This window comes from Tursiops truncatus, chromosome 1 (genome assembly GCF_011762595.2).
Source record: "Tursiops truncatus isolate mTurTru1 chromosome 1, mTurTru1.mat.Y, whole genome shotgun sequence".
NCBI lineage: Eukaryota > Metazoa > Chordata > Mammalia > Artiodactyla > Delphinidae > Tursiops > Tursiops truncatus.
The window spans coordinates 157,136,542-157,151,550 of NC_047034.1; the positions used below are offsets into that span (position 1 = coordinate 157,136,542).

Below are 15,009 nucleotides of genomic sequence, written 5' to 3' on the forward strand. Positions count from 1 at the left end.
CCAGTTACCTGCCCAAAGTTAGACAGCTGGGAAGTGTAGAGCCAAGACTTGCACCTAGGCAGGTGCCTTCCAGGGCCCATGTGCTTAATCTCTGCCCCAGACTGCTTTGGATTCAGTAAAGGTTAGATCCTTTGCCCACGAGTTTCCCTTGCTGCACGGAGCTCTGACATGACCAGGAATGATGGCTGCTGTGTCTTAAAGCCTCGGCAGGAGTTTATGAGCATCCCTGCAGCACCTTGAATCATCATAGTCACACTATGAGATGCACCCTGGGGCGAGAGAGGCTCAGAGAGGGAAAGCAGCCTCCCCAGGTCACAGAGCCCATGGATGTGGAGGCAGGATGGGAATCCGGCTCCATCTGACTGTACGATAGCTTCCTCACTGACCTTAGCAACCCCGATCCCTGAGACGGTTTAACCCATTCATTCTCCAGCCGCCTGGGAGGTTCACTTCCTCAACCAGGGCTTCAGAGCTGCTGAACCGTCAGGCAGGGCCGGCTAGCTGCCTCCTGGAGGGGGAGGGGGAGGGGGAACGTTGAGGATGCTCAAACTCAGAATGGCAATGGAGTGGCAGGCAAAGGCTGGCGTGGGAGGCTCCTCGATAAGCCATCTGCAAACATTTCCTCTGGATAAGAAGTATTATCCAGATTTAATCCCCAGAGGCCTCTGCAAGGCGTACATTGCCACCCTCCCTGGAATGGGGGCAGGTCCCTTCTCCGATTCTTGTTACAGTGACAGTCGGAAACTGGGCAAGGCTGAGTAAGCACGAGCCCGTGGAGGCCAGGCTGGGGCTGCCTGAGGGCGGGAAGGAAGGTGGCTGCCCAGTGTGCTGGCTGTGCTGGTGCCGCAGGGTGCCCTGCCCTTTCACCCCTGCACTATGCTCTCACCAGAGCGGATGCAGGCATCCTTATTTCCCCAGGGAAATGAGGCCACACTAGTCTGGGGTCTCCTTAATCCCTGTGTTCTCTGGAGGCTAGGGTTCAAGGCACTGATAAGATCCCATCTCCTCTCTTCTCAGACCTAAGCAAGGGAGTAAAATAGTTCACATTTGTGAGATACCTAACGTGTCAGGCACAGGCCTGGATGCGTTATGTGCAAGAGCACAGAATCCCATTGCACAGATGAAGAAACCGAGGCCCAGAGAATTCGTAGTACATGCCCACATTTCACAACTAGATAACAGTCAAGCCCAGATTCAAATACAGGCCTGTCTGATTTTAGAGACCTGGCCTTTAACCCTGACCTTCTTAAGCCTATTGCCTCTGTAGGAGAACAAGACAGGTGATGAACCAGGCAGGTGGTGTCTCCACCTAGACAGAGACCTGAGCCAGTAAGGGAAGAGTGTCCAGGTGGCGTGTGAGCACACCTTGGTCACGAGACTCCTGAGGCCAGCACCCTGTTCCCGGGTGAAGCCTGGTGGGGGTGGGCTTTGACATCTTCAGGCATGGGGACCATCAGGTCTGCAGGCTGGATCTCAGGTCTAATCTATGGCAACAGAGACTCGGGCTGGGGGCAGGGAACGGCCAGCTGAGGGCCCAGCAGCTGGTCGGGACCCAGACTGCTCTTAGATTCTGTCCCAGTCAGACTGGAGCGGGACCTGGAGGAGGATGGATCTTATAAGAGTGATGGGGTGGGGGGCAGGAACAGAGGTGGGAGAGATGATGCTGGGACACCCTTTTCCCAAATCTTCCGTGGGAGAGCTAGGCCTGTGAGGCCTTCTGTCAGTCACTGTGCGTGCACGGTCTCGTTAGGTGATTGGCCCAGCTTGGGTCACATGGCCGCCCCACTCCATTCAGCTGTGGCCTAGTGTCACGAGGCTGCCCCTTCCCAGAGCTGTGTGTCGAGGGAGGGAGACTGATCTTCAGAGGCTTCTAGCACTCAGAAAAGAGTAGAACTGCCTGATAGTTAGACCTGGAGACAGAAGAGGAGAGAGTTGGGCATCCCCTGAAAGGCTGTGGGGAAGCCACCACAAGCCCCCTCCCTGCCCAGAGCTTGGCCCCCAGCGCCAGTGCCCATCTCCAGACCCAACCCCATTCCCTTTAGCATCATGGGCACGGTCTCTCCACAGAGGCAGGACACCCCTCACCCAGCAGCCCTGCCCGCTGAGAAGCTGAGCTGGGAGTGGAAGGAACCAACGCGCCCCAAGCCACTCCCCAGACCTTCCCACTGTGTTTCCCCCAACTCACAGCCCCAGGACATCGTGGTAACACTCTCATCCCGACAGCAAACACAGCCAGGAGCTCCGTCCCCCAGCCCTCCCGGGCTCAGACACACACCCTCCGGGGAGCAGTGCGTCTGGAGGACAAGCATGTACCTGATGTAGTTTGTGTGGGTTCCCTGGAGCTCTCAATTAGCCGAGCAGGGAAGAACGATGATAATTTGTCGAGTTTATTGAGTTGCTTCTGGGACAGAGGGAACATTTGCCCACGTTGATTATCAGACTCCACCGTTGCTGCACTGAGGCCACGTCACCCTGAGAAGAGTTTCCCCAGAAGGTGCCAGCAGCCGCCCAGAACATGGGGAACAGAGTGAGGGCTGAGGGCCCAAGGGGCTGGGGCCGCACGTCTTCACGGGAGGCCGGGATGGAGCCCCGTGTGGCCTCCGAGCCCCTCCCCGCTGTCCCCCAGGCTTCCCTGCTCACCTGCCTTTTCCTCTGCTCTCCCCACGTATGCCCTCTGCTTCCTCCCGCAGGACCTCATTCATCCGTTCATTTATTTCAGTGTTCCTTCTTCCCGTGAGCAGTATTTCTCGAGCCTTTCCCATGTGTCAGACACTCACAAGGTACTGAGGGAAGAACCAAACAAGAAAGGAACAGCTCCGGTCTTCAGGGAGCTCGCGGTTTGGTGGGGAAGCACATCCCTGCGCGATGCGTGATGAGACAAGCACTGGGATGGACCAAGTGTAAGGACTCTTTGCAAGAGAAAAGGAGGTACCAGGGAGAAGCCCACCTGGCTTCCGGGATCCAGTGGCTGTGAGACGACACAGGATGGATGAAAAGGAAGTCGCTAGAAGAAGGGTGGGGTGGGTCAAAGTGGACAGGGAGAGTTTGGCTGGGAGGTGAGTTCTTGATCTTCAGAAACATTCAGAACACACCTTGACTGACCATGTGTCCATAATGCTGGAGCTGGGATTCGTGCAGAGCCAGGCAGCAGACCTGGAAAGCCTCTGAAATTCTCAAGTATGATGTTAAGACTGGCTGTTTCCCACTCTTCCGATCTCAAAGGGGATAGCATTAGAAAAGATGCCCCACTGTTGAAAGCAAGACACTGTCATTTGCATGTTCGCTCATTCATTCATTCATTCATTCATTCACAAAGCATGTGTCATAAAAGTGCTTTAACCGTCTCCCCCCACGCAGCTCCCTGGAGTAGCTGGCGCTCCCAGGCTTGATGGATCCTCCTGCCCGAGGCCCTGTGGCACTCAGCGCTGGCAGCCTGCGGGCTGTCTCCTTCCCCCACCCCCAATGCCTGTGCACTCCGTCCTCCCACCAGCTGAGCCTTGCACTTTCTGAGAATCAGATGGGTTCATTGCCAACTCTCTCAATACCAGTCATACTTGGTATTATAATTATGTGACTTATTAAACATCACATAAACTGATGAAATATGAGTGTGAAAGGAAGTATAGTTGCATGTCTGGAAACTAAATTGAATGCTTTGACATGGTTCCATGAAGGAGATGCTCTGAAAAGAATTGCTTCCTAAATATTAGGTGTGAGTGAGTGAGAGAATGGCATGCCACTGAGCTGTTTCCCTCTGGGCGGGGGCCAGGTCTGTCTTGCCCACTGCTGCATCCCCAGTGCCTAGCACAATGCTTGGCACATCGCAGGTGCTCCATAATCATCTGTTGACTGGAGGAGCTGTGGCAGAATTGGAAATGGTGAGCGATGCATTATCGGTGGAATTTATGCAAGATAGACAATGCAGAGAAGAAACCTGCGGTCAAAGGAAAGACCTGGCTCCTGAGTTACATGGACTGGCCAAAAACAAAAACATGTCCCTCCAAGTGTTTTTACATTATAATGAAGTATTTAAGCTATGAGTGTATTCTTTTATCATTCCCCACTTAGAAATTATTTTTTACCAACTGACTGCATCATGGGAAAGGCTTCTACGTTTGGCGTCTGTAAAGGGGAAGGTAAAGATTTTCAGCTTTGCAGGTTATAGTTACTGTCACAACTACTCAGCTCCGCCTTTGTAACCTGAAAGCAGACAATATGTAAATGAATGAGCACGGTGGTGACCCAGTGAAACTTTACTGACAAAAGAGACAGCACACTGTGGTTTGCCAAGCCCGGCTCTATGGAACTGATTGGTTCTGTGTGCCAGGCACTGTGCTGTGTTGCTGGACACACAGAGACAAAGAAAATTCTGTCCCCGTGTGTATGGAGCTCGCCTTCGAGTCAGGGAGGTGGTCGTCAGGTCAAAAGACGATTACAGTTTACTGTGCTCAATACAGTAGTGGGGCATGTCCAAGGTGCAGAGTGGACACGTGGAGGGCACTGCTCCTCCCACAGAGGCAGGGAGAGGGACAGCTGGAGGAAAGGAGGCATTTTGTTAGGTTCGTGGAATCAGTGATATTTTCCCAGGTAGCCAGGTCGGGCGGCAGGAAAAGGCATTCCAGGCAGAGGGAATAGCATATGCAAAGGCGTGGAGCCATGAAAGGGCCTGGAGCTCAAAGTGGGTGTCACTGAACAGGGAAGACATGAAAAAGCTTAGACTTTATCCTGGAGCCAGTGGTCCTTTGCTGCTGGGTTTCCAGCAAGGCAATGACTTGAGCAAATGCCCGCACAGAGTATGGAAGATGGATGGAGGCCGAGGGCAGATCAGAAGGCTGTCTCTGTGGTGCAGGTGAGGAACGATGCGGTCGTGCGGTAAAGACCATGTGGCCACAGTTGGCCATGGGAGCGAAGGAATGGAAGGAGTTAAGGATGATGCCTTGGTGTGGTGGCTGGGAGAAGGGCGCACATCATGGGGAGAGAGAACGCTGACGAGCAGGAATGATGGGGGAGGGGAAGCTTTTTTTTTTTTACATCTTTATTGGAGTATAATTGCTTTACAATGATGTGTTAGTTTCTGCTTTATAACAAAGTGAATCAGTTATACATATACATATGTTCCCATATCTCTTCCCGCTTGCGTCTCCCTCCCTCCCACCCTCCCTATCCCACCCCTCCAGGCAGTCACAAAGCACCGAGCTGATCTCCCTGTGCTATGCGGCTGCTTCCCACTAGCTATCTACCTTACGTCTGGTAGTGTATATATGTCCATGCCTCTCTCTCGCTTTGTCACAGCTCACCCTTCCCCCTCCCCATATCCTCAAGCCCATTCTCTAGTAGGTCTGTGTCTTTATTCCTGTCTTACCCCTAGGTTCTTCATGACTTTTTTTTTCTTAAATTCCATATATATGTGTTAGCATACGGTATTTGTCTTTCTCTCTCAGACTTACTTCACTCTGTATGACAGACTCTAGGTCTATCCACCTCATTACAAATAGCTCAATTTCATTTCCTTTTATGGCTGAGTAATATTCCATTGTATATATGTGCCATTTTACCTTACTTTATTTTATTTTCTTTTATCCTCTTCCTTTCTTCCTTCCTTCCTTCCTTCCTTCCTTCCTTCCTTCCTTTCTTTCTGTTCTTTTCTTTTCTTTTCTTTTCTTTCTTCTTTTTCTCCCTTTTATTCTGAGCCATGTGGATGAAAGGCTCTTGGTGCTGCAGCCAGGAGTCAGTGCTGTGCCTCTGAGGTGGGAGAGCCAACTTCAGGACACTGGTCCACAAGAGACCTCCCAGATCCACAAAATATCAAATGGCGAAAATCTCCCAGAGATCTCCATCTCAACACCAGCACCCAGCTTCACTCAACAACCAGCAAGCTACAGTGCTGGACACCCTTTGCCAAACAACTAGCAAGACAGGAACACATCCCCACCCATTAGCAGAGAGGCTGCCTAAAATCATAATAAGGCCACAGACACCCCAAAACACACCACCAGACGTGGACCTGCCCACCAGAAAGACAAGATCCAGCCTCATCCACCACAACACAGGCACTAGTCCCTTCCACCAGGAATCCTACACAACCCACTGAACCAACTTAGCCACTGGGGACAGACACCAAAAACAACGGGAACTACGAACCTGCAGCCTGCAAAAAGGAGACCTCAAACACAGTAAGATAAGCAAAATGAGAAGACAGAAAAACACACAGCAGATGAAGGAGCAAGATAAAAATCCACCAGACCTAACAAATGAAGAGGAAATAGCCAGTCTACCTGAAAAAGAATTCAGAATAATGATAGTAAACATGATCCAAAATCTTGGAAATAGAATAGACAAAATGCAAGAAACATTTAACAAGGACCTAGAAGAACTAAAGAGGAAACAAGCAACGATGAACAACACAATAAATGAAATGAAAAATACTCTAGGTGGGATCAATAGCAGAATAACTGAGGCAGAAGAATGGATAAGTGACCTGGAAGATAAAATAGTGGAAATAAACTAATGCAGAGCAGAATAAAGAGAAAAGAATGAAAAGAACTGAGGACAGTCTCAGAGACCTCTGGGACAACATTAAACGCACCAACATTCGAATTATAGGGGTTCCAGAAGAAGAAGAGGGGAAGCTTTGGTTTGTTCAGAGCATAGAAAACAACCCCCAGCACATACAGTTAGGTAGCCACGAGTTGAATCTTTGTAGGGTAGCTCAGACCTCTCAGAACTGCCTCAGTACCTGGGGTGGGCAGGCACTGCTGGGAACCAGAACCTCGGGAAGCCAAAGGGCCTCTTTCCGAAGATAAGTCTAGAGGCTGGGGCGCTCCAGCAGCCCACAGCCAAAAGGGACTTGCACTCACCCCAGACGTTTACCCAGTTCCTGGAAAATATGTAACATCACAGGTTTGTCTTGGGAAAAGGGTTTTCCTCAATAGAACAAGAGTCCTAGGCGTTTGGCTAAAGAAAAACTGATATGGAAATCATTTGTGATGAGACTGGGTGTCAGGGCTGAGTCAATAAAGGCTCACTTCAGGGGTGAGAGGAAGCTTGGGAGGGGGAACAGGAGTCAGCCTCCAGCAAGGGCCTCGGTGTCCTTTGCTGCCACCACCAAGACATTTCCAGAAGGCTTCCCCTGGTTGCATCATGGTGTTCTCTCCATTCCCCAGCGGGGAGAGCAGACAGCAGGTGGGAAGGGCAGAGGGCTTGGGAGTGGGGTGGCCAGCACCTCCTGTATGTCACCTTCTCCCCGGCCGGGTGGGTCGGGGGTGGAGTGGTGGTTTATGCTTGGCCCTGAAGATTCTTCAAGCCTGAATCAGATCCAGGCTGTGCACATAACTTGGTTAAGAGATAAAGCCCACAGAAGGTGTTCTGGGAGCACAGAAACCAGAGGCTATCGACCGAGAAGCTGCACAGAGAAGGAGACGGTGAAGCCGAACCCTGTAGATGACAGGCTTTGCAGAAACTGTTGTATCTAGGGAACCACAGTGGGCGTGGTAGCCACCGGCAGGCAGAGTACCTTGTACAGAGTATGTGCTTGGTGAGTAAATGAATGGATGAAAGTTCCCCTGAGGATGTACGTTTTCAGGGATGCTGAGATTTAAACCAAGATCTCCTCATATTACTTCCTCTCAGTTTAAGATTAGGAAGCAATTCCTTGCAGATCACTATTGTCGTCTTGTGGGGCGTGTCTCTCAGCACCCCAACATCCTGACTGTACGAGAAGCTTCTTAAGAAGAAATGCTATCCACACAGTCCACTCTGAGCTCTCCTATTACTGAAAGCAGAGCTTAGAGCTTTCTGCAGAGGAACTCAAAGCCACTTTTTCCATAATCAACTACATGCATTAAAGAGAGTGATTTTTTTTTTTAATTCTCCCCAAGCCAGATTCCATTAAGGAAGCCCCATTTAACGGAAGTCAATTTACCAAAAAGAAAAAAGAATCGAGCATAATTGCTTAAATACATTTTATGTTGTACTGCGGTAGCAATTTCCTGGGTGAACTTGGAATTCCCCAGACCCCCCATAGTGAAGTTAATATGGACAGAAATATTTGAAGGGGAGAATCTCTCTTTGTGTTTCTCTTCTTTAATTATGATTCTAACAGGGAGCAAAATTAAAGAGGATCCTGGGAGGAGGCGGAGGGAGGGAAAGTAAAGGAACAGGATGGAATTCAGCCGAAACTGTTCCACTGCCTTCCCCGAGTACAGAGGCTCTATCTAGCATGAGTGGGATGGTTTGGGTTTGAATCCCACTTCTGCCACTTAATAGCTGTGTGACCTTGTGCAAGTTTCTTAACCTCTCTGTGCAGCCAGGTGGTGCAAGGGGAAAAGGCATTATGAGCATGCAAAGGCAGAGAAGCACTAAAAAGCAGTGTGTGTTCCAGTTCACATAGGTCTTCTCTTTGACTAGAGAATGGGGTATGTGTGTGTCTGTCTGTCTGCAAGTGTGACGTGCTCAGAGAGGGAAAGCAGGCAAAAGTCAGACCAGGAAGGCTTCACTGGGAAGGTGGCATTTGACCAAAGCCTTTGAGGAAGTGAGAGGGTGAACCAGGTAGCAGTCTGGGAGAAGACCCAGCCAGCAGGCAAAGAAACTGTCAAGTGCAAAGGCCCCGAGGCAGGAGCGGTCCTGGCCAGTTTTTTGGGGATTTTTTTGCGGTATACAGGCCTCTCACTGCTGTGGCCTCTCCCGTTGCGGAGCACAGACTCTGGACGCGCAGGCTCGGCGGCCATGGCTCAGGGGCCCAGCCGCTCCGCGGCATGTGGGATCTTCCCGGACCGGGGCACGAACCCGTGTCCCCTGCATCGGCAGGCGGACTCTCAACCACTGCGCCCCCAGGGAAGCCCGGCCCTGGCCAGTTTTGAACAGCATGGAGACCCATGTGGCTGGAGCGTAAAGCATAAGTAGAGGAGGAGACATGAGAGATGAAGACACACTGGCTTTTTTAAGGCTTGTAGACCCTGGTATGGTCTTTGACTCTAAGGATTAGAGCCACTGAAGATTTGTTTTTAATTAACTCTATTAAGGTATAATTTACATAAAATAAAATTACCCATTTTATTTATTTTTTTTATTTATTTCTTTTTCTGCGTTGGGTCTTGTCTGCTGCGCACAGGCGAGCGGGGGCTACTCTTCATTGTGGCACGCGGGCTTATCATTGCGGTGGCTTCTGTTGTTGCAGAGCTCGGGCTCTAGGCGTGCGGGCTTCAGTAGTTGTGGCGTGCGGGCTTCAGTAGTTGTGGCACGCGGGCTCCAGAGCGCAGGCTCAGTAGTTGTGGTGCGCGGGCTTAGTTGTTCCACGGCATGTGGGATCTTCCCAGATCAGGGCTCAAACCCGTGTCCCCTGCATTGGCAGGCGGATTCTTAACCATTGCACCACCAGGGAAGTCCCTAAAATTACCCGTTTTAAATGTACAGTTCTGGGGGCTTTGACAAATGTGTATAGGCCATATCATCACCATCTCATTTAAGATACAGAACATTTTCATCAGCCCAGAAGGCTCCCTCGTACTCCTTCCCGGGCAATCCCCACCTGTACCTCTCACCCCCAGCGTTGGCAGCCCCTGTGCTCTCTCTCACTGTAGATGGGTCTTTTCCATAGTTTCATATAAAGGGATGCACACAGTATATACTCTTCTATCACTCAGCATAATGCTTCTGAGAATCATTCATGTCGTTGTATGCATCGGTCGTTTGTTCTTTTTATTGGAGAGTTTCGCGTGAGGCATGATACTATCGCAGTGGCATGCGATAGTTGGAATGTGATGATTCCAACATTTAAGCCTCCCATTCTCTGACAGATGCCAAGAAAACTCTCCAATGTGCATTTATGTCCAAGGAGGCAGGGGTAGTGCGGAGTAAAGATGCACAGGGCCCTGAGTTTAAGCCTTGGGAATGAACAATCATCGTCAGGATTCCTGGGAGCAGGTGAAGGTGTGGGAGAAATGGGAGGCAGGGGATGTCCCTTCGGGCTCCTCCAGCCTGTAGCGTTGGGGGTTAATGCGGATCCCAGGGCTGGAGGATACCGGCTTTCTGACTTGCGGTTACAGCCTTGATCATTACTCTCCTCCTGCTCTTGGGACGCCAGCATCCTCCCCTCATTCCATTTTGCAGTGAACAGCCTTTGGTTCTGAATTATTCAGGTAACTTCTCCCTAGTTCTACTTCCCTTATGTAAATAGCCTCCAGGCTTTGTCATGGAGATAGAATTGAATTTGGCCTGGGGAAGCAAAAACCCACAATACTGTTTGTGGCTCCTTAGAAAACTTAAATGACTCTGCCTGTAATAAAGTATCTTAAATGGGGTCTGGTGAAATACAGTAATTGGTTTCTGTAATAGCTCTTACCATAGCAATGTGGGTGATATTCCTGGAGGTTGGTGTATGTCAGCATTTGCATTATAGTAAAAACTCAGTTTTGCAGGGTGAGAAGCTCCTTGGTTAGTTCCTTTGTCTAATATGCATTTATGGAGACCCACCGTGCTGGATCTCTTCCTTTCACCCCTCCAGATCATCGCCCCTCCCTTGTCTACCCTGTTCCATGCTTAGGAAGACTTACTTGTGAGACTACATCCATATGCTCCCTTGCCCTCTGGCTTCCAATTGGGCTCCATCAACAGAAGCATCAGCAGTAGATTGGAGGAGGGGAGGGGAGGGAGGAGAGTGTGTCTTTCTCCCTCCTTGTGGGATTTTCACAAACTGGCTGTCGTCTCCACTGACTGAAGATCTGGGTCCTGCAGGGTGGCCCTTTCTATGCTACCCTCTCCTTCGGGGATAACCATGTCCTCTCCAGGCCTGTGAGTGGAAACCAGACCCCTGTTAATAGTCTCAGGATATCACCCCATCCCTGGTGGTGACGAGGCCATTCATTCAACTGGAATTATTCTCATATGGCCGAGCCATCTGTTTTCTGCTGGAATCCTGACACACCTGCTTTGCATCGAGCATTGTGTTAGGTGCTTAGCACAGAGATGAAGAATAAAGATGATGGAGAAGAACAGACCAGCTGCCAGTTACCAAGGGCTTTCTATTTTCCAGAGACCGCGCTAAAGTCTTTTCTGTGTATTATCTCATTCAATCCCGGCAGCCCTTTGAGAGAGGGATTATTATCTTCATTTTACAGATGAAGTTACAGAGAATTTAAGTAATTTTCATAAGATAACACAGCCGATCCCTCTAGAGTCCCAGCTTCTCCCCTCCCCCACCCACCCAGCAGTCTGCGCTGCCCTCTTTACGGCATTATCCTAGGGACACGCACACCTAGATAAATGAATTATAATTTTAATAACGTGCTGTGGCATCACAGAGGAGGGGAAAGGAAAATTATGTTTATTGAGCTAATATGTGTCCGATACTGGGCTAGGTTCTTTGCCCGTAAGGCCTCTCACGTATTCCCACAGACTCTCCGGGCCAGTGTTTTTCCTCCATTTTCAGAAAGATCAACTAACTGGTCCCAGGTCACACTGGTAGGAAGGGGTGAAGCCTGGATCTGAACCCAAGTCCGTGTGGCCTCAGAGCCGAGGAGAATAGGAAAGGCCTTCCTGGGGGCATGGTATCTGAGGGCGTCCCGAAGTGTCTCGAGTGATACGGCTGGTGCAGGAGAGAGGGTTACGCGCGGGTACATTCCAGGCGGAAAAGGCAAAGGCATAGAAAAGGAGAAAGCTTGGAATGCTTCGATGTAAGCAGGGTGTCCAGGCGGCGTGGGAGTGATGGTGCCAAAGGGGATACATCAGGAGGTTTGGTCCCTGATTCAGACGCAGGTAGGAGGAGCGGAGAGACACTGGGCATCGGCCCGCTGGAGGCTGTGGGGTTGAGGAGAGAAGGGCGAAGGGCTCCTGGGGTGCAGGACAGTGAGCAGAGTGACGAGGGGCATCCGGGGCTTCGCCTGGGTGTGGCGGAGGGGCCAGCACTGAGCGGAGGCCCGTTCAAGCAGGGGACAGTGCGGAAAGTTTGGAAAGCCAGTCTTGCGTGGGCACCGGGGAGCCATGGAAGGTTCTTGAGCTCTGAGCAACTCTAGGAGGAAAGATCTGATTGACCTGAAAGCTGGCTCAGGACACAGCTGGTCGAGAGGCTGGGGCAGTGCCTGGCAACGGTCGGGGATATCCGGGTTTCCCAGCCACTGAGCCAGACTGGCTGAAAGCAGACAAGGCTAATCTAAGGGCAGAGAGGTGGCCCAGCAGTAGGGGCTGGCCTCCTGTGGAGGAGCAGAGACAGGGGCAGGAGCCAGAGAAGACCCAGCGCCTAGTTAGTGACCCCAAAACAGGCTCTCACACCTGGGAAGGGCTGTGCTGCCTGTAGTGGCTGCCTGAGCCCTTTCTCCTGACTCCTTCGCGGCCCTGAGGGGCTGGCTCGGGGTAGCTGAACCTCTGCCCGGGAGTCGGGGGCTGAACCTCTGCCGGAGAGCTGGGCTGGTCCTCTGCTTGGGCTGGACCTTTCCGGGGAATCTGGATCTCTGCTGGGGGTGGGTATGTGGACATCTGCTGGGGTGACGGGCCTCTGCTGGGGGGGCTGGACCTCTCTCCTGGGCAGCTAGACCTCTGCTGAAGGTGGAGAAATAGGCCTCTGTTCCAGGCCTGAAGGATCGCCCCCTCCTCTCAGCAACTCAGCAGTGGGAAGAGCCCCTGGGGGAACCAGCTCCAGCAGCCCAGGCTGCAGGCTACTGGTGGGCGGCCGGGCCAGCACGGCCTTCCCTTCTGCCAGGTCTGGGAGGAGGCCCCAGCACGCATGGGCAGTGGGGAGACTCCCGGGTGCCCGGTCTCAGGCAGCTGTGGTCCCTGACCCCGTCTTCCTGTCCCCACAGGTTCACCGGAGCCAGCCTCCCGGCCCCCGTCATCAGCAGCAAAAACTGGCTACGGCTGCACTTCACGTCGGACGGCAACCACCGGCAGCGCGGCTTCAGTGCCCAGTACCAAGGTAGGCGGGGCCGGGCTGCCCTGCTTCCTCGGGGGGCGGGGGGCGGCAGAGATGATGCCTGGGGCCGTCTTGTCCCCGGACTGGGTCCGGTGTGTCTTCAGGGTACACTTGCCTCTGCTGTCCTGCTCTCATCTGCAGACTCAGAGGTCTGCATATCTGCGTGTCTACATCTGCCATTGCGGTCTGTTGTCCAAGGGAGGACGCTTCTCAAATTGTGCAGAATGGTGTACCCTGAGCTGCCCGTCTTCAGGCCAGGCAAATCATACTGGTTTATGCCAAGGGCCTCCTGAGAGCCGGGCACTCTGCTAGGCACTTGGTCAGCGTCATCTCACTTAATCTTCATCATTACCCTGTGAAGTAAATACCATCACCATCCCCATTTGATGGACGGGAGAGCTGAGGCCCAGAGAAATGAAGGCAGTTTCCCAAGACCATCTGAACTCCTGCCTTTTGAATCCAGAGCCCACCCACTTAACCGGCAGAGTTTAGCCTACCCTGGTATAAAGTGGGAGAGCTGCCCGCATTTCAGCTCTTGTTCATTTCACGTAGAACACAGACGTTTGACAAACGATAGGCAAAACAGCTCTAGGGAGCTCTCTAGCTTAGGTGCTCAGATCTGTGAAGAGCTGTCTGGTGGCAAGAGATCAGACCGAGAATGGCAGGTGGAAACTGCAGGTAAGCAGATTTCTGCTCCAATCGTGAAGAATTTCCTAACCCCGAGAGCCGCCCATAAAAATGAGTGGGTTGACCCCGAGGCAGGGAGCTCTCCACGCCTAGAGGAGATCCCCAAATCCAATGGTTGGGTGGGAGTAGATGACAGCATTCCTTTTCAACCTTGAGTTTGTTCAAAGTACACAAAATTTATCCACAGAGATAAACACCAAGGGTTGGCTTCAGAGTTGCTCATTAAGCCATTACCATCACCAATTACAAACGGAGGTTGGTTCTAGTTGATTCAGTGTGAACCTGTATTGCACACCCATTAAGCAGAAGGCCCTATATAAGACCCTGGGGAATAGAGTGGGCTGTGTTGTGAGTGAGAGAGTGTGGTATATTGGTGTGCGTAGGACAGAGGCCTGATGGAAGAGTGAGCTGTGATCACCACCTCACCGCCGAGGGTCAGGAGGGAGCAGTGACTCCAGTGGAGGAGATCCTGGCAGCTCGTCCCTCCAAGCCTCACCTCGGAGGCTCTGAGCACACTGCCCACCCGGGAGGTGGCACCGGCAGAGCGGGGCCCCCCAGGGCCAGGCTTTCAGGCTGGACACTGGGATAAAAGCAGCACTGAGAGTAGAAGCATTACCTGTAAAATCTGAATCTTTTATGAATAACCTCATCTCCTTAGCCTTGGGTAGCAGGAGTCCCTTGAAATATGTTTAAAAATAAACAGGAAACCAACCTGGTCTGACGAGCTTGGCTCCGAGAACTTTCCTGGATACATTTCTTCCGCCGCTGAGGTTGGGGCTTTGTGGGAGTGAAGCACCTCTCTGGATCTTTCTGTTGTGTTTTCCAAACTAGGAAAGAAGAGATGAATGTTATTGTTTCATCTGATTAAGTAGGTGCCAGGTGTTTCTAATATTTCACGTTTCTGAGGGCCCATTTGTCACGGTCATACATTAGGGTTTTCTGCCAATGAGGACCCAGGCCAGGCAGCCTCTAGGTCAGGAGCACACATCCATTGCACACCTACTGTGCCCCAGGCCCTGTACTAGGCAGTGTGTGCGCGTTGCCCCATTCGATCCTCCCCACAGTGCAGTGGCGAATATGTTTTTAATTTCCGTATTTCAGTGGAGGAAGCTGAGGTTCAGAGAGGTTGTGTAACTTGCCCAACACGCACAGGTCACACAGCCTATACATGGTGAAGCTCGAATTCATTCGCAGGCCTATGTGAGTTTTTCTGCAAAATCACAGGGCCTTCTCACGGTGCTTTGGGTGCCTCGCTTTTCCTATTTGACTGGTATCTTTAAAACTTTGTTTTGTTAATCTCACCTCACCATAAAAAAATACATTTTCCATCGCAACCCAGGACACATATATATCTGCAGAACTAAAAGGAAAATGTCACCAAGTGGTATTTACCCTTCGTAAGGGTGAGGCACCCTGAAAAT

General features: G+C 51.5%; 1 protein-coding gene across 1 annotated transcript in view; it reads left to right on the forward strand.

Moving 5' to 3' along the window:
* Window positions 1-15,009, forward strand: part of CSMD2 (CUB and Sushi multiple domains 2) — a 667,758-nt gene that overhangs the window by 308,572 nt on the left and 344,177 nt on the right. The window contains exon 6 of the mRNA XM_033838419.2: window positions 12,792-12,904. Coding sequence (XP_033694310.1) covers window positions 12,792-12,904 — 113 coding nt within the window. The remainder of the gene's footprint in view (window positions 1-12,791; window positions 12,905-15,009) is intronic.